Source organism: Pogona vitticeps, chromosome 4 (assembly GCF_051106095.1).
Source record: "Pogona vitticeps strain Pit_001003342236 chromosome 4, PviZW2.1, whole genome shotgun sequence".
NCBI lineage: Eukaryota > Metazoa > Chordata > Lepidosauria > Squamata > Agamidae > Pogona > Pogona vitticeps.
In genome coordinates, this window is record NC_135786.1 from 185,889,740 (window position 1) to 185,914,999 (window position 25,260).

The window sequence follows — 25,260 nt, forward strand, 5'->3', positions numbered from 1 at the left end:
GAAAGGAGTCCAGTTGTCATGACTCAACTTCCAGATGTCCTATCACACTATATTAGGACAAAATAGCTTGATTTCTATTGAATGAAAGGTCCTCTTCATTATATTACAGAGTATGTGCATATTTGGCGTATGCGCAAGAAGCAATTACAAACAAAAGAAAATAGGGATCAGAATTTATATTCCTCACCCCTCTCTCATACAAGTCTTCCTTTATCTTCTACCTTCATGTTTCAGCTTGTTCTCAATAAGGTAATGTAATTAGAGGCACATGACTGACTTGAAATCATTTTTCCCTGTTAACATTTCCTGATGCTTACTTAGGTAATCTGTTTGAGCAGCCCTGCAGCATTTCTTGGATCACATTGGCAAGGATGATAGTATTACTATGAGAACATTTTGAAGGGCTAAACAATAAGGTGTATTCATATACTTGACCTTGTAAAAACAGTTGGGATGTTTTAGTGTTTGAAGTAGCATACAGAGTAGAAATGATAGTTGTTAAATTCCACTGCATTTGATGTCCTAGATTCATCTGTGTGAGTTCTTGTCACTGATTTTCTTGCATGATCAGTTCTCCAAAAACTATATGCAATTAATTGTGGATTTGAAATGTCAAATTTTATTAGACTTATATCACTGTGGTCAACACTGTTGTTAGTGACTTCTGTCAAGAGTTATTTGCTTGACCAAGCGTGATTGTAATTATTTGATGTGCTGTAATTATGTTTTCAGCTGAAGGTATGTATAGGTGACCAAATATCATTAATGACCCTGGAATGTTATTCATTGTCTCTGCTCCCATAAAAACAGGACATAAATCTTAAGTTCTGCTGGGTCATTAAGAGAAGATGGGACACTAGGATTGATGGCACATTGGTAGCTATTAAAACATTTTTAAAATATGACTGATAACGAAAGGCTGGCATGTTGCAAGCAGTTCTGTGGTTTTATCTACTTCAGCAAGGTCATGTTGTTGGTAAATCAGACCTTCCATATGATACTGCAAATACAAAGATAAAATTCTGTAGGCACAGAGCTAGTATATTTATTTATTTACTTATTTACTTATTTATTTATTGCATTTATTGCATTTATATGCCGCCCATCTAGACATAGTCTACTCTGGGCAGCTCACAACATATACTAAAAACAATATAAAATATTTAACAGTTAATTTAAAATAAATAGTTCCAGATGGCATAAATCAAAAGAGAAACTAAAATAAGAGTCACTTAACTGACTGAAGGGAAGGCCTGCTTGAATAGCCAAATTTTCAACTGGCTTTTGAAGATGCCCAGCAAGGGTGCCAGCCGAATTTCAGTAGTGAGGGTGTTCCATAGCCGAGGGGCCACCACCAAGAAGGCCCAGTTTCTTGTTTTTTCCTTCCGGGCTTCCCTTGGCGCCACATCCCTCAGCCATCCCTGCTGGCTATGTCGAGTGATTCAGTGCTCAATAAGTCTTCCCTTTTTCCCCAGCAAAATTAACATGTTCGCATTGTAAAACAACCCTTGAAATGTTGTTTTGTGACATTAATGAACCTTTTGCCCTTCTGTTTAGTTCTTATACTGCAGTTAATTTGGCAGTAGAACATGTGGTGTGCTCCGTAACTCCCTATGTGTCTCCTTCAGCTTGAGGCCAGGGTACAGAATACAACAGTGAGGAGATATATAACAGATGTTCTAAGTACCTTTGTGTAGTTAGAAAGGCAACTGTAAATTTCATATGTAAAATTAATTACATTGAAGGTAAAATAATGTAATGCTTTCATGTGCAGCTACATCTTCTGTTTGTTATTTAGATGCCATAGTGGCACAGGCCTTGATTTTAACGGCTAAAGCAGCATTCTCTCATAAGAAGTGGGACAGACTATACAAATATATCCACTTGCTCTAAACCCACTTACTGCTGTGTTTCTACATGTCTTATCCTTGGCTTGAATCACTTATGTGATACAGTGGTGCCTCGCTTGATGATGTTAATTTGTTCCAGTGAAATCGCTGTAGAGCGAAAACGTTGTCAAACAAAAAAAACACATTGAAACGCATTGAAAACCGTTCAATGCATTCCAGTGGGCTGAATACCTGCTTGTCCAGCGAAGATCCTCCATATGGCGGCCATTTTCGGTGCCTGTAAAGCTAGGAATCCGTCCTAGAAAATAGCGGGGGCCATTTTCTTCAGCCGGTGGCCATTTTGAAACCCGACGATCAGCTGTTTGCTGATCGTCATAAAGTGAAAATCGGTTCCCGAAGCAGGGAACCGATCATTGCACAGCGAAAAAAAACCATTTAAAACATTGTTTAGCTATCGCAAAAACTTCAACGTAAAGCGGATTCATCATAGAGCGGGGTAATTGTCGAGCGGGACACGACTGTATATGATTTGCTTGGAAGTAGATATGGGCATGAACCGCCAGTTCAGCAGTTTGTGCCAGTTTGTTTATCAGCCAAACAGATGTTCAGCACTTCCCAGTCCTGCTGGTGGAGGTGCAGCTGGGAAGTGCCAGACACTTGTTCTGCCAACTGAATGAACCGGCACGAACTGCGAAACTGGCCGTTCATGTCCTTCTCTACTCGGAAGGCTTGCCTAGCTGTACTTAAGACTGGCTGTACACATTACATGATTTGAGTCACAGAAGCAGATTTGAACAAAGTATCCCTTCATCAAAACTGTTAGAAACTTCATTTGTACCCTTGTACCAGTCTATAGCAAAGTGTGGGGCTAGATGGTCACATTTCTTTCTTTCCCTAGCTACCTGAACTTTCTGGCAAATTTGGTTTTTCATCTATTTAATGTAGCTGATTTATATAGAAATATACATGGAACATGTGTAAGCACATTTAATTCAGATTACATAAGCAGGCTTCTTTGTGGTGAACTCTTACTCATATAGTTAGGATGCTGCCTGCTTGTGTAGAACATGTGCATCAAAATATTGGCACCGCATACCACCCACCAGTGTTAGCTTCCACAAAAAAAGGCAGTTCTTACAACAGAAGGCGCAGAAGAAAATATGTGCGCTGTTCCTAATATATGTGACAGACTTGGCCAAGGGGGTGAGTTATTCATCCATAGGACTTTGCTTGATTTCTTAAACTAAACTGTTTGTATCCATAATATTGTGTTTGCATTCCATATGTACTGACATGCAAGTGGCTCATGATCAGAACAAGGTCTACAAGATGTCTTGAAATGTAACTGCATTTGTGAAAGTTGTTCTTAATTCCATTCAATTTTATTTCTGATGTTTTCTTTCCACACAACATAATTGTAAACAGGAGCTTGGAATGGAAGTAGGGTATGTGATGTTATCCTTTGTATTATTAGAGCCGTAGGGATTTGGGTGTTATAACCACAACAGTTCATAGGACAAGATATTTTGGCATACGTTTTTGTTTTAAAAAGCTCTCAGTGCATGAAATGCTTACAGTGATGCCTGGAAAAATGATGTTTGCACTGGTAAGGTTGAATCCATGTGGTAGCCATATTCAGGACTGGATGAGTGGGCACAAGATATTCAAGGTCATAAGGTTTGCTTTGCTTTTTTAACTTACCATGTGCCCAGTGGCCTGAATTTCACTGTTCTTGTGCAAGGAGCCAATGTTATTTCTAGTTTTTTGAAACTAAGGATGAAATGCTAACATGAAGAGCTGCCTCATTTATCCATTGTGTGACTGTAATTATAACTGGATTTATTTGGTCCCTAGGTATTTCCATATGTATTTGTGTGGAAATATATGCAATATATGTTTATACACTATTTCATTGGAATATGACTTGTGGCTTATAGGTATAATCATGATTTATTTAATGGATCGTGAGAGGTTTTAACTAAAACAGCAACTGTTGTTATATAGTTTATATTTCATACTGTGGCTTGTCAGTATGTTAGCCAGTTACACAAGACAGACTACCACACTGACATTCTATCAAAATAAAAGAGTCTTAATTTACAAAGAGCACAACAGCCCATGATGTAAAAAATAACAGGAATATCTGGTATGTGAGAAAAATAACATGGTGAGTAATAAGACTGTAAATGGAAAGGAGCAAGTTGCAAAAACAAATGTCAGACTGAATTTTTCAGGTTTTTAGCAGCAGTCCTAGCAGTGAGTGAGGCTCATGCAGTAAAATTTGAGTTTAAAAATGTACAGTACTGGGTTTTTTTTGGGGGGGGGGGGGTTGTTGCTAGTAAGATAGAAAAGGTTGTGTACCAAGACAAAACTAAGAAGAGTTCTAGGGAAACTTAAATTTCGCTTTGTGATATCTTTGTACATGTTAATAAGCTTTTTTTCATTGACCTGTTCTCACACGCTAGCAAGGTTATGCTCAAAATCCTCCAAGGTAGGCTTCAGCAGTATGTGGACCGAGAACTCCCAGAAGTACAAGCTGGATTCCGAAGGGGCAGAGGAACTCGAGACCAAATTCCTAACTTGCGCTGGATTATGGAGAAAGCCAGAGAGTTCCAGAAAAATATCTACTTCTGCTTCATTGATTATGCAAAAGGCTTTGACTGTGTGGACCACAACAAACTATGGCAAGTTCTTAAAGAAATGGGAGTGCCTGACCACCTTATCTATCTACTGAGAAACCTATATGTGGGACAGGAAGCAACAGTTAGAATTGGACATGGAACAACTGATTGGTTCAAAATTGGGAAAGGACTATGACAAGGCTGTATATTGTCCCCCAGCTTATTCGATTTATATACAGAATATATCATGCGGAAGGCTGGACTGGAGGAATCCCAAGCCGGAATTAAGATTGGCGGAAGAAATATCAACAACCTCCGATATGCAGATGACACCACTCTGATGGCAGAAAGTGAGGAGGAATTAAAGAACCTTGTAATGAGGGTGAAAGAGGAGAGTGCAAAAAACAGTCTGAAACTCAACATCAAAAAAACTAAGATCATGGCCAATGGTCCCATCACCTCCTGGGAAATAGAGGGGGAAGATATGGAGGCAGTGACAGATTTTACTTTCCTGGGGTCCATGATCACTGCAGATGGAGACAGCAGCCACAAAATTAAAAGACGCCTGCTTCTTGGGAGGAAAGCGATGACAAATCTTGACAGCATCTTAAAAAGCAGAGACGTCACCTTGCCAACAAAAGTCCGAATAGTCAAAGCTATGGTTTTTCCTGTCATGATGTATGGAAGTGGGAGCTGGACCATAAAGAAAGCAGACCGCCGAAGAATTGATGCCTTTGAATCGTGGTGCTGGAGGAGACTCTTGAGAATCCCCTGGACTGCAAGGAGAACAAACCTATCAATTCTAAAGGAAATCATCCCTGAGCGTTCACTGGAAGGACAGATCCTGACGCTGAGGCTCCAGTACTTTGGCCATCTAATGAGAAGAAAAGACTCCCTGGAAAAGACCCTGATGTTGGGAAAGTGTGATGGCAAGAGGAGAAGGGGACGACAGAGGATGAGATGGCTGGACAGTGTCTGCGAAGCAACCAACATGAATTTGACACAACTCCGGGGGGCAGTAGAAGACAGGAGGGCCTGGCGTGCTCTGGTCCATGGGGTCACAAAGAGTCGGATACGAATAAACGACTAAACGAAACGTTCTTACTGAGGCCAAAAATTACTAGGATTTTTACCCAGAAACCTTACAATCACAATTAAATGAGAAATAAATATAATTTTAATAAATATTAAACCCCTAATCATAAGAGTTCTCTTTTGGGTGTGTGTCAAAGCTCTGAGAGGGTTTGAGAATGTCAAGCTGAGGGCAATGCTGTCAGAACACTAGATTTCATTATAGGTCTAGTCTCCTAGGAATGTCAGCTGAGGCAGAATGGTCAAACCTGAGAGACAAAACAAAATATGTATCTATCCTCTTCAGAAAATTGACTGTCAGATCAGAAGAAAATTGATAGTTCCAGTGGTGATGGAGGCAGAGAAATTTTTGGAAAGCAACAATAGTGATGAAGGATGTTTTACAAAAAATGGCAATGACATTCACATTATCTGTTGTCTGGGCTGGGCAGAACCAGTGGTAAACAACTTCTGAACATTTATACCTTGAGTATTTAAACCTATAATGAGGCAATAAAAAATGAAACAAAATAGTGCTGGAAGGTGAGACTACCTTATTAGATGGCACTTAGTTACTAGGGAAGACCAAAATATATGGATGTCACTGTCATTAATGGAATGACTGGATTAAAGGAAGCATAGTTGCTGATGTGCACTGAGACAGAAGAAATTACAGTGCTGCGTGATACATATAATTGGAACATATATTGTGAGGGGCATGAATTGAAGTGAAGCTCAACATAAGATGAGAAATGGAACTTAAATATAGTACTGCTTCTAGTGAACAGACTGACGTGGGCTGCAGTGGGACATTTTCAATTGCTAGTTGTTTACTCTGAAGGCAACAAGCTCAGAAGGAAAAACAGGCAAAATGTTGTAGAAGTAATTGGGGCTATTCAGAAAGTTCGATGGAATAATATATTAGTCATCTTGGAAACCCCATCAATATAACATTCAAGTTTACAGAAAAAGAAATTGAAAGCAAGTGCCAACAAGGAAATTGATCATACTGATTCAGTGTCTTGATAATTATGGGTGATAAGGACAAAAAAGTAGGAAGTAAAGTGGAACCAAATATAGTTGGAGTGTTTAGTCTAGGAGGGAGAAATGAAGCAGGAGTCTGATCAATAGAATTCTGTGAAACCAGCAATACGTTTATTACAAATGCGTGCTTCAAACAGTAACAGATGATACACATGCATGTTACTGGAATGCCAATATAGAAATTAAGTAGACTATGTAATTGGAAGGAGGTTGGAGTAGAAGCTCTATTTTCTCTGCATACACAAGACTAGAAGCAAATCATGAACTGCTAATATCCAAAATATCAAATAATACAAAAAAATTTACAGAGCAATTCAGAACCAAAGAACTAATCATGGGCTTTTAAATGCTATCAACCTGATTCCAGTTCCGCCTGGGGACTTGTAATACTGTATAGTAATGATGGCTTGATCTGTCCAGAGTGTTTGCAGTAATGGGGCAGCATAGAAGTTGAAATAATAATAAAAATAATAAAACAACAATACTGGAATTGACAAATGTGCAGCACTGTCTATATACAGTGGTGTCTCGCAAGACGAGCGCCCCATTTAACAACAAAATTGCATCACGGCGAACTTTTTGTGATTGCAAAAGCGATCACTTTACGATGTTTTAAATGGGATTTTTTCGCTTCGCGATAATCAGTTCCCTGCTTTGGGAACCGATTCTCGCAAATTGACGATTTTCGGCCAGCTGATCGGCGGTTTCAAAATGGCCGCCGGGTTAAAAAAAAAGGCTCCCCACTCTTTACTGGGACGGATTCCTCGCTGCATGGGCAGCGAAAATGGCCGCGCTATGGAGGATCTTCACTGGACGGTGAGTTTCAAGCCCATAGGAATGCATTAATCAGGTTTTAATGCGTTTCTGTGGGCTTTTTTATTTCGCCTTACGATGTTTTCATTCTACAGCGATTTCACTGGAATGAATTAACATCGTAATGCAAGGCACCACTGTAATATGGTAAGATCCAAAAACCAGATGGAATAGAGTTAAAAACTAACGATATTATAAAATAATTCTCAAGTGATGATAATTCTAAATACCTAAATCTCTGACAGATCAGCTGTTGCAGATCTCAGAACTAACATCATCAAAGTAACCAAAATCAGCAATATTGGGAATAGCGTACATACTGCACCAATATGAACAGATACTTAGGTTTTTGGTTAAAATTGGTATCTGTTATATAATATATAATACAAGTCAATGTTTTTATAATTGTGATTGATTGTCTTAGTATTTTTCAATAATAATAATACATTATAAAATCACTAACAAGAGATGAAAATTATAAATACCATGAAATACTAGAAGCAGATAATAACCTGCACACAAAAGTTAAATAATTGATAGAAAAGGAATATATCAAAAGATTCTGGAAAATCTTAAAATCAAAATTAAATGGTGAAAAAACTGAAAGCCATAAACACATGGGCAATTCCAGTACAGTAATTAGATACCCAGTTGCAATAATAGATTGGACCCAAAATGAATTGGAAGTGGATTGCAAAACACGGAAACTAATGAGTATGCATCATACACTACATCCAAAACCTGTTGTAGACAGATTATATTTACCATGAAAAATCATAGGTCATGAATTATGGCAAATACAGCAGATAGTAGAGGAGGAAAAAATAAGCCTAAATGATTATATAAGTACAAATACAGGAAAATTACTTAAAGCTGTGAAAATGGAGAATATTTTGAAAACAACAGAAACAAAGGCTCAATAATTTGAAAATAAACTAAACAGTCGAAAAAATAAATCACTACATTGGCAATACCTGAGAAATATTGATGGAAAGCATGATCATATTTCAACATGGGCATGGCTAAAACTGGGGACTCTTAAGAAAGAAACCAAAGGCTTGTTTTTTGCTGCTCAAGAACAAGCACTCCAAACCACTGTGATGAAAGCTCAGATCCAAGAAGTTACTGCTAACAGCAAATGTCGACTCTTCCAAGAAAAAGATGAAACTGTATCACACCTCATATGCGAATGTCCAAAGACTGCACAAACAGATTACAATTTATTTATTTGTTTATTTATTTATTGTATTTATTTATTGTATTTATACCCTGCCTAATTAGACATGATTGAGTGGCAAAATTAGTGTACTGATCATTTTATAAAAAATATTGCTTGCCAGCCTCCAAAAAACCCCTGGGAACATCTGGTAGATAAAGTGTCAGAAAATGATGACGTCAAGATCTTGTGAGATTTCTGGATAAAAACTGATAGACACCTTGAACATAACACACCAGACATAGTAGTAATAAAATGAATAAATGTCTGGATCATTGATGTTGCAATTCTAGGGGATGTCAGAGTTGAAAATAAAGAGTTGGAAAAACTAACGAAACACTGTACAGAGATCGAACAATCGACACATCTCGCTTGTGGATGAAACACACTTCAGTCATTGTAGTCACTGTAGTCATTGGGGCTTTGGAAAAAAAAATTTGCACAGTATTATAAGCAGTTGCAGATCTCAGAAATAACACCATCAGATCTACAAAAAAACAACAGCTAAACACCCAGCAATATTAAAAACAGCATACATATTGTACCAATATTTAACAGATGCTTAGGTTTTGGGTTAAAACTTGTTTCTGTTATATAATATCTATCAGTCAATGTTTTTATAATTTTGATTGACTGTGCCTGGAATTTATTAACAACAACAATGTTATTATTAGAGAGTGTGTGATAGTAAGTTCATGCAATTTAGCACACATTTGTTCTATACTGTGCAGTATACATTTGTTTAGCACATTTGTCATATTGTCAGGCACACACTTTGTTCTCAGTATATGCAGTATACCCAGAGTGTGATAGCCTAAGCTTAGTTAGTTTGCTTCTAGAGAAAAGAACATATTTTCTCTTGTGGAAATTTCATTAGCTTACTAATGCCCAAATCCCTACTTACGCTTTAAACCTGAATCCATATACGGCTAAATGGATGGTGGGATTTTTGGCACACACAAAGTCCTACCCCACTTGGGAGTCAGTAAGATATTTGTGTGCTTAATATTAAAGTCTGTAACTCACTTATAGTGCTTCTGTGATGGGAGCTCTGCCTTATCAAGGCTCTCCCGATCATGGGAGTGCTGTAAAGATTCAGCTGAACAAATTTATAGGCTCCTTTGCAAAGCTTTGTATTAAGCAAATGAAAGTTCTACTGACTTAGGTGTAGATTGGGTATGGGGTGGTGGGTAAGTTTTACTTGCATGCTACCATGCCCCCACCCATTCAGGCATGACACTGAATCGGGCTTTTGTGGATAGTGAAATAAACTGCTGTCTTAAATCAGTTTTCTCTACTCTGGAAGGCTTAGCATAGATGGGTTGTATAAAGAATGTATTTGCGAAGGCTTTATATAAAGAATGTTGTTTTATTTAGAAAAGCAGTTTCAGATCATAAAGATTTTAATTTTATTGCAAAGCAATCTGGCACACTTCAGGAAACAATGGTTTCTGCAATTCATTCATTTCTGAAAAGGTGGTGGCCTTCTGTTGGAACAGAGTTACTGTGAGTGCAATCAATGTTTAACATTCAGCTTAATACCTTGGATCACATATTAATATCTTCATGTTGAAAAGCCCTCACTTCAGCATCTTACCTGGCACACCTTGTAAATTGAAATGTGAATAGTAGTGATGTTGACAGTACAGTGGTGTCTCGACTTACAAACTTAATCCATTCTGGCTGGAAAACAAAATCACCCCCGGAAACTGTTCCGGCCGAAGGGGGGGAAATCCAAAAGGCAAACAAACCCTACAAGACCCATTGGAAATGCAAAGAAAGAAAACCAAAAGGCAAACAAACCCTGAAAGACCCATCGGAAATGGGGGGGAACCCAAAAAAGCAAACAAACCCTGCAAGACCCATCAGAAATGGGGGAAACCCCCCCAAAAGCAAACAAACCTTGAAAGACCCATCGGAAATGCAAAAAAAGAAAACAAAAAAAGGAACAAACCCTGCATGACCCATCGGAAATAGGGAGGAAAAAACCCAAAAAAGCAAACAAACCCTGAAAGACCCATCAGAAATGGGGGAAAAAACCAAAAAGCAGACAAACCCTGCAAGACCCATCAGAAATGGGGGGAACCCCCCCAAACAAACAAACCCTGCAAGACCCATCGGAAACATGAAAAAAACCAACCCAAAAAATAAACAAAGACTGCAAGACCCATCACATCACAGAAACATAACCTCCCCAGCTCAAAACTACACTGCAAAACCCACCCAAAACAGGCAGTTTTAAAAAAGCAGTAAGCAGCACTTTACCAGGCAGTCCGAAGCCTCCAGTGAGCACACACACACTCTAACTGCTGGGGTGAAAGAGCTACAAAGAAGCAGCCTCTTCGCCATCAATGGTTAGCAGTTTGAATTTTTCCCTTCCTTTTTCCAGTTGTAACCCGAAGCTCTGGTCACAAGTCGAAGCAAAATTTTGTGACCGGAGCTGGTCATAACTCAAAGTTGGTCGTAAGCTGGGATGTTCGTAAGTCGAGGCACCAGCTAATAATACAATATTCCAAAGATTCCCAGTGAGCCACAAAGGAATCAGCTCACTGCTGCAGATGCTTGACATTAACTACAGTGTTGCCTTGACTTATGAAGTTAATCCAAATTGGAATGGTGTTCGTAAGTCAAAATGTTCATAAATCAAAGCACCATTTCCCATTGAAATGCATGGGAACGGGATTAATCTGTTCCAGCATTTTTTTAAAAAATCAAAAAATAAAACACTGCAAGCCCCTGGGGCTGCAAAAAACAAAACAAGTTAAACATAAAAATAACCCCACCAGCCCAATCCCACCCTGCAAAAGCCACCCAAAACAGTTTAAAAAATCCAAAAAAATATCACACCTTACCTCACCAGGAAGCCTCCTCTCGAGCCCCGCCGCCACTGAAACCACCCCACCGCTGCCAAAACAGCCATCTGGGACCTCACCTGGCCTTCCCCACTGCCTTCCCCATTGATGGTGGTTTCGGCAGCGGGGGGGTGGTTTTGGTGGCGGGGGGCAGTGCAGCGGAGGGGAAGGCCAGGTGAGTTCCTGGGCGGTAGTCCCAGTGGCAGTGGGGTGGTGGTGGCGGCGGGGGGCCCCGTGCGGCAGCAGGGAAGGCCAGGTGAGTTCCCAGATGGCAGTTTCAGCGGCAGTGCGGTGGTCTTCCACTGCTGCCTGGCCTGGGCGTCACCACCGCTGCCCGGCCAGGATGGGTCCTCGCCTCCTGGCCGGGATCTGGCTCCCGGAGTCCAGCCAGGAAGTGATCAGCCTCTTCGCCACCAACTGTTAGCCCTTTTAAATTTCCTGCTCCTTTCCCCTGCCTTTTTTTGTTCGTAGGTCAAAGCTCCGGCCACAAGTCAAAGCAAAATTTTGTGGCCGGAGGTGTTCATAAGTTAAATTGTTCGTAGGTCAGGGCGTTCGTAAGTCAAGGCACCACTGTATATTGTTTAATAATTATTAGGTGATAATTTATGTATCGTTATCTGTATCTTTATATGTATAACTCTGTTAGCAGGAATCAGCTTATATTCAAACATAAAGACAGGAAATCAGGCTATCTCTGATTTGGTGTGACCTCTGCAAGGCCCTCTTGTACATATTTTCATGGTGCGTGTGTGCGTCTTCTGAATACTTGTGAAGTGTGAAAAGTATCCCTGGGGAGTTTGCTTATTTTTCCATATTTGTTCATTTCTTTCCACCTACCCATCTTCCTAAATGACTCCACTAAGCAGGAGTGTAGCCATTGGAAGAGGAGACTAACTGTTTTGACATAATGCTTCTGCAAAAAATATTATTCCCCAACTATCTCTTCATAGTGGGGAAAATCCAGAGCACGAAAAGCCAAGGCAAGTTTCGGTACCTTTGTACACTGGGCCACCATGATTGTCTTTCTCTTCACTCACCTATTCATGCAATGGCACCACCAGCATTCTGCCTTCTGTGCTGCTTGCCACTTAATAGTTGCCTAGCACCCTAAGAGGTCTTTGCCCAATGATTAAAAACGAACTGCTTACATGTGCTGAGGTGCGTTGAGCCACTTGTGGAACATTCAGGGAGCCTTGTGCCTTGCTCTAGTGACAACGTGAAGAATAAAATGTGTTAGTAAGAAATTATTCATGATTGCTATTGTGAGAAGTTGAAGAGATGAAGAGAAATTTCCTCTTGGCACAAGACAGTATTGTCAGTGTAGAATATTGGATGAGTATGAATAAGAAGATGGAAACACAAATGATGGCAGTAGAATTGGATGCGTTTTTCAGGATTTTGGCAAAAGGGAAGGGAAACCTCAATGGTGTACTGGAGCCAAGGCCTTTTAAATAGCAAGGGATGTGCATCATTTACTGTATACTCAGGCTTTCCTGTCTCCTCTGAGCTTAGCTGCAGTCCCCATGGTAGTTGGGGGAGAAATGACTTTTCCCAGGAGCAGCATGTTGTTGCCATCTATGCCTGTTGTAGTCCAAAGTATTTGAGGGTAGTTTGGTTTTGACTGAGCAGTTAATCACTTGCGCTTCTGAATTTATCAGTACATCATGGCCTAGACCAGCAATGGCGAATCTATCATGTGCATGCCACATCTGGCACATGGAGCCCTCTCTGCCGGCACGCGAAATATAGGTCGCCAGATCGCTACTCTTCCCCCCCCCCCAGCCAAAGCTGAAAAGGTGTATGTGTATGTAGGGGGGATAAGGAGACCCTGTGATAAGGAGCACTGGTGGATGGAAACAAAGGAACATGAGAAAATAACACCTTCCCTCTCCCCCCTTCGTCTCCCTCTAATGACGTAGGACACCCCCTCCCTCCCTTAAAGGGACAAAGTCCCAGTTGGGACTGGAGAGGAAAAGGGGTCGGCGCTGGAGGCGGGCAGGAGGTGGAGGAGAACAATGTCCCTGCAAGGGCTTCATCGAGTGCGTGTGTACAAGACCCTGGTGCTGGCAGCGGATCCGGAGTGGGGTCTTGAGGCACCTCCGTGCTGGGATTCCCCCTTCCGCTGCCACTTCCAGTTCCGCCAGCTGTTTTTGTTTGTTTGTTTGTTTTCCAGTTTGGGCACACGGGCCCCAAAAAGTTCGCCACCACTGTCCTAGACCAAATGTCATTTCGGTTCTCATTTCACTTCAGTTTTGCTTTGTTAACAACATCTAATTTCTAGTAATAAATGCTTTTCAAAGACACTTCAGTGCTGCACAGATCACATACATGTATCCAGGTGGAATGACATTTTGCAGTTAATGTTGTAGCCAATCATTGGCACAATCATAGCTTTTGTATGCATTTGTTGATACAATAAGTCATTGATTGGACCATGCATTGTATCTGCTATTTGATGCAGTATGAGCTTAGATGAGCTTAGAAAATTATAGAAAATTTCAATATTAGGATCAGGAGACATGTGTGTGTGTTGTGTGTGTTTAGTCGTTTAGTCGTGTCCGACTCTTCGTGACCCCATGGACCAGAGCACGCCAGGCCCTCCTGTCTTCTACTGCCTCCCGGAGTTGTGTCAGGTTCATGTTGGTTGCTTCGCAGACACTGTCCAGCCATCTCATCCTCGGTCGTCCCCTTCTCCTCTTGCCATCACACCTTCCTAACATCAAGGTTTTTTCCAAGGACTCTTTTCTTCTCATGAGATGGCCAAAGTACTGGAGCCTCAGCTTCAGGATCTGTCCTTCAAGTGAGCATTCAGGGTTGATTTCCTTTAGAACTGATAGGTTTGTTCTCCTTGCAGTCCAGGGGATTCTCAAGAGTCTCCTCCAGCACCACAATTCAAAGGCATCAATTCTTCGGCGGTCTGCTTTCTTTATGGTCCAGCTCTCACTTCCATACATCACGACAGGAAAAACCATAGCTTTGACCTTTCGGACTTTTGTTGGCAAGGTGATGTCTCTGCTTTTCAAGATGCTGTCAAGATTTGTCATCGCTTTCCTCCCAAGAAGAAGGCGCCTTTTAATTTCAGGGCTGCTGTCTCCATCTGCAGTGATCATGGAGCCCAGGAAGATAAAATTTGACACTGCCTCCATATCTTCCCCTTCTATTTCCCAGGAGGTGATGGGACCAGTGGCCATGATCTTAGTTTTTTTGATGTTGAGTTTCAGACTGTTTTTTGCACTCTCCTCTTTCACTCTCATTACAAGGTTCTTTAATTCCTCCTCACTTTCTGCCATCAGAGTGGTATCATCTGCATATCGGAGGTTGTTGATATTTCTTCCGGCAATCTTAATTCCAGCTTGGGTTTCTTCCAGTCCAGCCTTCCGCATGATGTATTCTGCATATAAGTTAAACAAGCTGGGGGACAATATACAGCCTTGCCGTACTCCTTTCCCAATTTTGAACCACTCAGTTGTTCCATGACCAGTTCTAACTGTTGCTTCCTGTCCCACATATAGGTTTCTCAGGAGACAGATAAAGTGGTCAGGCACTCCCATTTCTTTAAGAACTTGCCATAGTTTGCTGTGGTCCACACAGTCAAAAGCTTTCGCATAGTCAATGAAGCAGAAGTAGATATTTTTCTGGAACTCTCTGGCTTTCTCCATAATCCAGCGCAAGTTAGCAATTTGGTCTCGAGTTCCTCTGCCTCTTCGGAATCCAGCTTTATGTCAGGAGACATAAAGTTTTGTATTTTAATTATGACCTTTTAGAATAAAAGTTCAGAGGTAACATGCATAACTATTGAAGAAGAGCAAATCAAAAAGTGTTCATAATTGTGCTCCTCTTGGGACCATAGTTAAACAAGTGTACATAATTAGTACACATAATTAAATATTGGCATTGGCAACACTGTGATTCCCCAGCATTACAGAGGAATGGTATTTCTTGACTATCTTGTGGATATTTTTAACAATTAAAGCAACCTTTCTGTGCTTTATGATTATAAAAAAAGTTTTAAAGCTCACAAACATGACATTTAAGTGGCTATTTAGAGTGAAAGTATTTCTGGTGAACTGTTGTTTGGATTTCTGAAACAGGTTACCTGTTTATTATATAACTCTCAGTACCAGATAATGTTTATATTTCTGGGTTTCAAGAAACAGTTGTTTAAGTACTTCAGAAAGAATGCAGGCCTTATTGAAAACATAAACGTTTGTCTAATTATCCAGTGGAAATGAAGAATATTGAAACTATTTCAAAAGCAAAATAATTAATTTGTAGTCTTGCTTTTAAGTAAATGAAAAAATTGCTCAGTTTACACTAACATAGCAGACATACTTACTGAGTTGATTCTGTTGCTACTATTTTTATGTTAATTTTAGAGTATTTGGTCTCTTTCATCTTACTGTAAAAATCACCTCAGGATTTTAGCTGTTATTATATCTTATATTAACATTGATAAAATACATGTATAAAATATTGAGGAATTAAGACTTGTGTAAAGCTGGGTAAAAACTGAACTTCTGCCCATTCTTCTCCTTCAACTCTGTTCCCTATTTTTTCCCATCTGTTCTGAGATAAGGCCAACCCCTCAAAAATTTTTCCTTCTGTAGTTCTTCCTTCAAAGCTCATCCGAAGAGTAAGACATGGAAACATAGGGAACAGGAGGGAATAAATGAAGTGAGTTGAAGATGACTATTGAGCCATAAGGCATGCAAGGGGCCTGATATTAGACTCAAAGGCTGCTAGCTACTGCCTGTACTGTATATGTGAGATTCCAGCGTTGTAAAGGAGGGCTCTTTGATGTATCGGAACTCCCTTACTAGTAGCAGCAGGAAGTGTTTGAAGAGGGGAAGGCTTGAAGGAACAAGGGACTTGAAGGAAGTGGATGTGATTAGCTTCATGTTTGTGATGCTTCATGAAGAAACAGGGATCCTCTATGACAACAGAATCAGCAAAGGGCTATACTGTATTCAGGGACTACTAGGAATAAAGGGCGGTACTCTTTCAAACTACTGACGAGAATCCACCAATTAAATTGCTTAATTCAGTGCAGCAAAATGTTCCTAACTCATGACATTACTAGGTGTGCATCTCTTGGGGCCAGGCACTACCAGCCTCCTTAATTCTCCATTTGCTGCAGTTTTCTAGTAGGATAACAACTATATTATTTTCTGCAACATGCTATTCAATGTATCATTTCCACTTGACTTTTAAAGCACTAAATGTTTAGAGGTCAGAGTATCTAGAAAGTCCTCTGTTCCTTCAAGTCTTCCCCTCTGCGTGTGTGTGTGCTCTGTGCCATCAAGTTGCAACCAACTTATAGCAACCCTGATAGGGTTTTCAAAGTAAGTGAGATATTTAAGGAGTGGGTATAAGAGATCAACTCCCTCCCTCATTTTCCATGGCTGAGTGGGGATTCATACCCTGTTTGTGAGAGTCCTCTATCTGCGACATGTAGCTGTATATAAAGCAAAAGCTAATAAAAAGTGCTACTAACCAGCAAACCCACCTGTGCCTTGAGAGTTGATGATGATGATGGCACCCCAAAGCTGCTCACAAAGTGATTCAGGAGTCTACAACCACTCCAGAATACACTGAACAGTGGGCAACTTTCTGTTTCATTAATTTAAGCAATCCAGTTCAGATCAGTGATGCAAAAAATATTTTTCTTTGGCTAAAGAAAGGTTTGCATAAGATTTAAGTGTTTGTTTTTACTTAATTTTTCTCCACAGACGCCGGTTGATTTCCCAGAGATCTTCATTGGAGACTTTGGAAGACATTGAGGAAAATGCACCATTGAGGAGGTAACTGTACATGATTTCTGCCTGCGTTTTCTGGCATGCACATACATGGTTTCATCACTGCCACATCACTGAGAGTTTGTACCTATTGAAGTCAACAGTCCTTTACATTGATTTAGTAGCCCTGTTCAGGTGTTCACTCTGAAAACATGTACAGATCAAAAGGTGATGAAAATGGGGGCATGCAGGTGAACCCCACTCCTACGTCCTCCACCCCATACAGAACTCCCACAGGCCTTTGCATGTTCAGTATAAAGGCCTGCATAGGCACTAAGTGCATTTAGTTCAATGTACTAGTAGCATTTCTGGGTTCAGCAGCCCTAATAAAGAAGGCCTGCCAGCCACAAAAACAGAATTGTTTATGACTCATTGAGTTTGGACCTCTCTTCTATTAATACAACAATAATTGCCAAAGTAAAATGTATAGTGTGTAATATATTCTGATAGAATCCAAATTTTCCATGGTTGGGACAACAAGCTGTTTATGCATTCAAGACAGCACGAATTCATTGTGCTTAGATGAGACATTTGCATTAATTGGAGATGAGCTTTACCAAAATTAGTGTTTCCATAGGAAACACTAATTTTGCCTGCTTTTAACACAAGGCAGTTTTGCTTACAGTCTCTGTTTAAAGCCATTTTCTTTTTAAACACAATATTGATTTATTGTTAAAAAAACTACAATGTGACATTTACATTCCTACATAAGGTATAAAAGACCAGAAGTTGAAAATCCATAAAAATTAAATAGACTTTGAACACATACAGTGGTGCCCCGCTTGATGACGATAATCCGTTCCAGCGAAATCGCTGTAGAGCAAAATCGTCGTCAAGCGAAAGTAAAAAACCCATTAGAAAGCATTAAAAACCAGTTAATGCGTTCTAATGGGGGAAATACCTCATCGTCCAGCGGAGATCCTACATACGGTGGCCATTTTCTGGTGCCTGTAAAGTGAGGAATCCATCCTAAACACAGCTGGAGAGCCATTTTGTGACCCGCTGATCAGCTGTTTTAAAATCGTCGTAATGCGAAAAATTGGTTCCCGAAGCAGGGAACCGATCATCGTTAAGCGAAATTCCCCCATTGAATCATCGTTTTGTGATCACAATAGCGATCGCAAAAAAAATAATCATAAAGCGGATTCGTCATCAAGCGGGGTAATCGTCAAGCGGGGCACCACTGTACTAGTGAAGGAACGTTTGTCCTGTGTTTTGAGTGCCAGACTGTAGTTAACAGAAATAATTAACTGAGCTGTTTTCAATCTCCCTTCTTTCAGCATTCAGTTTGTTAATTTGTTGTATTTATTATGTGTAATGGCTTGGATTATTCATTCAGCTAAAAAGAGAGCAATTATTTTCTGCCTGATGCAATTTTTTCAGCACTCTACATTTCACATTCTGAACCATTCTTCATATACACAGGTGCAGACCATAGCCCACCCCAGGACCACAGAACCTGTGGCTCTTTTGATGAGTATTGACATACAAAAAAGAAAAGAAAATTATGCCCCTTCTAATAAATTAAAAATGTTATGCTCCTTCTTCAAACCCAACACCTACTTAAATTTTATATGAAATCTAAGATTTCTTCATGGCATCTGTGAATGCACACAAATGGGTCTTGTCTGCGCCTGCGCTGATGTTCTTGGAATATTCTAGAGCTAAAAGTAACAATTTTATGGGCTGGTCCCCCATGAGGCACATGCTTCTCCCACCCAAGATTCCCCTCAGTACCTAAAATTTGTCCGCTGGGCATGAGAGTTATATAATAAATAAGATACCTGTGACGGACAGAGGGGAAGATGGGTGGGTAGTGTGAATTCACAGAGGACCACTCGAAGAACCATGGTTACAGGTAAGTAACCTTTCTTCTTCGTGGCCTCTGTGAATGCACACAAATGGGTGACTAGCAAGCTTCACTTACCGGCGGTTGGGACGTCACAGTAGGAAGGATGCCAACATAGTTCTGCCAAATCCAGCGTCATTGCGTACCCTTACATCTAGCCGGTAGGACTTATTTACTGTATTTATGTTAAAATGTAAATTTTAAGATACAGCTGGAGGGAAAGCCTGCCTAAATACGGTAGCTATGTCTTAAGTTTACTTCTAAACTATTTAACTTATACCAGTTGAAAGCTGACCTAGTTAATTTTCTCTCCCAGTGTTTCTGTGGGAGAAAAATCTAAGAAAATCAGGAAAAGAGGTACGTAGTAGGATGTTAAAAGTGGGCAAAAAAAAGTCATGCCGCATAAACACCCCACTCACCCCTGCTCAGTCTGCTTATCTGTCTTTACTACCAAAACTCACCAGTTCATGCCTAGTTAAACTGAATTTTTTCTTTGTCTCTTAAAAGGAGGGAAAATAATGAATGGCAGCATTCATACCAGCCTTCTTAACAGAGAGAATTCATGAAAACATTATTAAGGAACCTTCATAAATTATTCAAATACGGCTATAATTGCCCCCCAAAATAAATAATGTTTAATATTTCAGAGTGTTTACTTGGGAGTATCTTTCCAGCAGATTTCTGTTCACAGTAGGCTTCCGTTTAATTGGATCCCAGTGTGGCTGCTGAGAGGAATAAGGAGGTGTTAGAAGAGAACATAAGGAAAGGAGGATAATAGATATGTCTTGGAGAATAAGATCTCCATGAAACAGTTGCTACTCTTCAGTAGTTCTGTGCACTTTGTGGTCAATTCCTGTGACTATAATATCTATAGCAGAAGACCACAGTCTGCCTCAGCGCTAAGTTACACACTAGATGTGGCCCCATCTATATTTCCTCTGCCACTTCTCTTTTTCCTTTTTAACCAAAGCAATCTCAGCAAAGGAATGGGGAGCAGTGCTTAACTAGATAAATAATTTGTTAAGCATTATACATTTATTTCCTTTTAAATTAAACTTCTTAAAAGCATATCTACATAGAAGCATGCCTTTACAATGATTTAAAACTGAATCAGTTGCCTTAACACATTAGATTGTTTTTCTGTCTCAATAAACAGAAATTTGAAACAAGAATTATATGCAGATATTTTTTCAGAGAGAGAATCGTAAATGCGGCACATGTCATACAATAAATGCTGTTTTTGTTGTTATTGGTACAGGAGGCCAAGCACTAGCAAGTCTATGAGTGGCACTGGATATGTTCCTTGAGCTCTAGGAGATACTACCCTGTGCATCACTAGTAATACCATTAGGGTTGCTTACCCAGAGAACCTTGTGTGTTCTTGTGTTGTTCACCTTCCTGGGCTCTATAATTGTCCTAACTATTGAGTGGTGAATACTTGTTAAATAAGTGATGGTATTATCTTTACATTTTGTAAAAATAAGCTCTTAATTAATCCATAACTTAAACTAACATGTTAGTACATATATTTGTTAGGAAAAGTAACATGCTGCTGTTGCACGTGTCATGCAAGGAAGGCCTAAATACCTGTCAAAATTGTAGTTTTAACTACCATGTGAACTAACCCTGTACTATTATCTAGAAAATATATCACTTGTTTTGAACGTATATGTGGTCCTGCTGATCTTCCAGGGTTTTATATCCAAACAAACCCTGTGTCATGTCTAGCTGGATTTAAAGTTATTATATGGGATTATAGAATTGTAATTCAAATGAATACAGTCGTGCCCCACTTGACGATTACCCCGTTTAACGATGAATCCGCTTCACAATGATGTTTTTGCGATCGCAAAAGCGATCACAAAACGATATTTGAATGGGGTTTTTTCGCTTAGCGATGATCGGTTCCCTGCTTCAGGAACCAATTTTTCGCTAAGTGATGTTTTTGCAACAGCTGATCGGCGGTTTTCAAAATGGCCGTCGGCTCTCAAAATGGCCCCCCGCTGTTTTTAGGAGCCATTTTTTGCAAGACAGGCACCCGAAAATGGTCACCCTATGGAGGATCTTCACTTTACGATGAAGTATTTCGCCCATTAGAACGCATTAGTCGGTTTCTAATGCTTTCTAATGGGCTTTTTAATTTCGCTTGACGAGGATTTCACTTAACAGCGATTTCAGCGGCACGGATTATCCTCGTCAAGCGAGGCACCACTTTATGTTCAAGTTTCAACTATCATCCAGATTCTGACAATGGCTTTCTAACTAATTAATGATAATAGCTACATCTTGCACACAGTAGTGATGATACATACTACTACATAGTAATATATGATCTGTACCCTTCACTTCCATGAACATTTATGTCTTTAGCAGCTCTCTTCCATCAGTACAGTATAGCTTTATCTTCTCTGTGAGTCCTACTCCCATCCACTGCCTTTCTCAGAATCTTTTCACAGGTCATCATGCCCATTCATCCCTTTCTATACAGTCTGTTTCCACTTAATCATGCTCTGCCTTATCCTCAGTGCTTTTTTCTGTTGGTGCCTTAGACACCTTCCTTCCCCTTGGCTTTACAGAAGTGACTAGATGGAGGGGCTGCGCCATTTCATTTCCACATGTGGTACCTCTTTGGCTTAGGTTTAAGGGTGGCATTTTTAGAAACATTCTCATTAGGTACACCAAGTATTTTTATTTTTATTAGCAAAGAACTTTGCTCATTCTGAAGTATTCAAAATGCAGAAGCCATGACAAATGTTTCATGTGTACTAACACAAAGAACTCTTGTGATGGGGAAATGGAACAATGATGTGTTCTTTCATAATAATCTTTCCTAAAAAGAGCCATAACAAAATCCGGGAAGTTCTGCATTCCTTTTTAAAATCATGTTTCAGCGTTTCGTTCAGGCAGCCTCTTTGTTTCTAGACTTCATTGTTCTCAGTATTGCGACAGAATCCTAAGTTGGAAAGAAGTGATTTGAATAATTTGTCTGGTCTTTCCTTCCTGCCTTTGTGTTGAGATATTTCAGCTATTCAGTTGGGGAACTTAATTGTTTCCCTATTGTTATTTTTCAGATGCCGGACTCTCTCAGGCTCACCCAGACCAAAGAACTTTAAGAAGGTTCACTTCATCAAGAACATGAGACAGAATGATACAAGGAGTGGCAGGTATTTGGCAGGCAAATCACTTCTGATCAAGAGTATATAATGGAATGGCATTATGATAGTTCATGTGGAGGAAAATATGCCTTTGTGGGAGACAGAGATCTCCTTTGGCATTAGAAATGAGAGCACCACAATTTTCGTTATGCCAGAAGTACTAGACACATCTAAAGATTCCCTTCTACATTCAGAAGCTGTTCTACGTATAAGAATTGCTCCATGAGAGCCACAGTCTCATTGCTGATTCTCCACCCTCTTGCTATATGTGTACAATCTATCCTTCCTGATGGAGAATGGCGGTAAAGATACTGTCCATGTGGTCCACGTGAGAGCTTATAAACCTTACAAGTATATGGATGGAAAGTTCCCACAAAGAGGCTGATCTCTGGACTGACAGGAAAATGTAACCCAGTTGTATTCCACTTACCTGAATGGGTTTCATAGAAGTCTAGTAGTGTTTATTAGTAACTGGTGATGGTAAATAACTACTTGCACAGAACTAATTATTAATTATGTAAGATTAAGTATTTCCCCACGGTGAAAGTAATTGTAATTGTAATTTAATGAATGGTATCACCAGTCTTTTTACAGTTTTAAAAAACTACTACTCAAGTAAGTTGTGGTTTTGTAATTATGAGGGTGTGAACTCACTGAATGGTAAAGGAGGAATATTACATGACTCAGCTGCTGGTTTGTGCTGGCACTTCATTTATTTTATTTATTTATTGCATTTATACCCCTCCCATCTAGTTAATTGACTACTCTGGGCGGCTTCCAACATATATAATAAAACAATATAAAATATAACAACATTATAGACATCAGTAATCAAATCATTCAAGATGGAAAGAGAAAAGAGAAAGTAAATCAAATAATAACTGAAGGGAAGGCCTGCCTAAAAAACCAGGTTTTCAATTGGGTTTTAAAGATGCCCAGCAAAGGGTATCTTTAAAACCCAATTGTTCTTGTTTTTTCCTTCCGGACCTCTCTCGGCGTCAGGCTCCTCAGCCTCACCTCCTGATTAGATTGGGTGATACGGGTAGATTTTGGTGGGAGTAGGTGCCAGGTATTGAAGCCCTGAATCGTTTGAGGCTTTGTACGTAAGCATTAAAACTTTGAAGTCAACGCGGAACCGAATGGGCAGCCAATGCAAAGTGGCCAGAGTAGGAGAGATAGGATATTTTCTCACTCCACTAAGGAGTCTGGCTGCCGCATGCCAGTTGTGGATGATTTGTCGTGGATGATGCATTGCAAAGGAGGAGAGGTCACAAAAGCAGAAAGCATTACTGTCCTGCTTCTGGGCTTCCCATAAGTATCTGGATGCTCATTACAGGAACAGAGTGCTACATTAAATCGGCATTTGGTCTGATCCTGCACAGTGATTCTAATATTCATCAGGAAAAAATAACAACCTGTGAATACAGTTCCATGAGGCTGTGTACAGTGGTGCCTCGCTAGACAATGATAATCTGTTCCACTGAAATCGCTGTTTAGTGAAATCATTGTCTAGCGAAAAGCATTTCCCTATTGGAATGCATTGAAACCTATTTTATGCGTTCCAATGGGGAAGAATCGTCGTTGTCTAGCGAAGATCGGCCATAGGAAAGCCGCTTTGCGAACCGCTGATCAGCTGTTTAAATCGCTGTCTTGCGAAGCTTAGGTCCCAAAAAAAAACATTTTGCGAGCGCAGAGGGAGCTGTCAAAATCGTCGTCTAGAGAAAATCAGTTTGCGAAGCAGGGACCAAACATTGTCCAATGAAATTCCCCCATAGGAATCACTGTTTTGCGAATCGCTATAGCGATCGCAAAAAGTCAATGTCTAGCAAAAAACTGTCATGCGGGGTGACTGTCTAGCGTGGCACCACTGTATATCTGCTATTGGTCCTCCTCTGTTACAGTTTTCATTCCAGTGGTGAGAAGTGCTCCAATCCTGCTCCATGAGTCTCCTCTGCTTCCCCTTAAGCCGTCCAGTTTCTGTCAATATAATAGACAAACTAGAAGGCCTAATAACAGAAGATAAAGTTGTCTGCAAAATAAATTGCGCCAGCTGCATGCAATTTTACCACATATAAGAGGAAAGGCATATAAATGCTAATTATATGTTATCAGTTGTTACCAGATGGAATCTAGTGGGTTTACTTACAGAACCATATAGCTGTGCTGCATCTTATCAACCTCATGTAAAATTAAGAAGTTAGATAATTTCTTCTGTGGATAATTGAGGTCAGCATTTGACAGCCACAGTTATCTTCGTAGCAAAGCAGAAAAGTAGTAGGTAAAAGGTATTTTACTTCCCAGGTATATTCCATGCACAGAAACAAGGAAGAGCAAGGTGCCACAGAATCAAAAGGGATGAAGGCAGAGCAAAACATTCAGAAACCTGTCTCAGGAGCTGGGGGGGCAGTGAGGAAGATACTGTCACTTTAATATCTGGCATGGCTTTGAAAAACTCAGATGCCTTTCCAATAGATTCTGTGTGGTATAGTTATTTAGACTGTTTGACTAGAACTCCATATGTGCCTGCCCGTCCTCTAAGATCAGGCCAGGAGGCCCTTCTGAAGGTGCCATCCCTGAAAGAGGTGAAGGGGATGGCATGTCGGAATAGGGCCTTCTCGGTTGTTGCCCCCCAACTTTGGAACACCCTCCCTAGAGAGATCCGCCTGGCTCCGACACTCTTGGCCTTTCGGCGCCAGGCAAAGACCTTTCTGTTCACCCAGCATTTTAATTAATTAATTTTAATGTTTTAATGTTTTAAGAAATATTTTAATATATGGTATTTTATACGGTCTCTTGAAATGTTTTTAATGTTTTTAGGTTTTAATGTTGTACGCCGCCCAGAAGCCACTGGCAATGGTGCGGCTAAAAATATTGTAAATAAATACTGTATTTTTTGCACCATAAGACTCACTTTTTTCCCACAAAACAGGAGTGTGGAAAGTCTGTGCGTCTTATGGAGCGAAGAAAACAGATTATATTTTCCTGTTTTCTTCT

General features: G+C 40.1%; 1 protein-coding gene across 2 annotated transcripts in view; it reads left to right on the forward strand.

Moving 5' to 3' along the window:
- CABLES1 (Cdk5 and Abl enzyme substrate 1) overlaps positions 1-25,260 on the forward strand; it is a 78,125-nt gene that overhangs the window by 21,902 nt on the left and 30,963 nt on the right. For both annotated transcript variants that reach the window (XM_072998850.2, XM_020785738.3), the window contains exons 2-3: positions 17,197-17,268; positions 22,183-22,275. In XM_072998850.2, the coding sequence (XP_072854951.2) occupies positions 17,197-17,268; positions 22,183-22,275 (165 nt within the window). The remainder of the gene's footprint in view (positions 1-17,196; positions 17,269-22,182; positions 22,276-25,260) is intronic.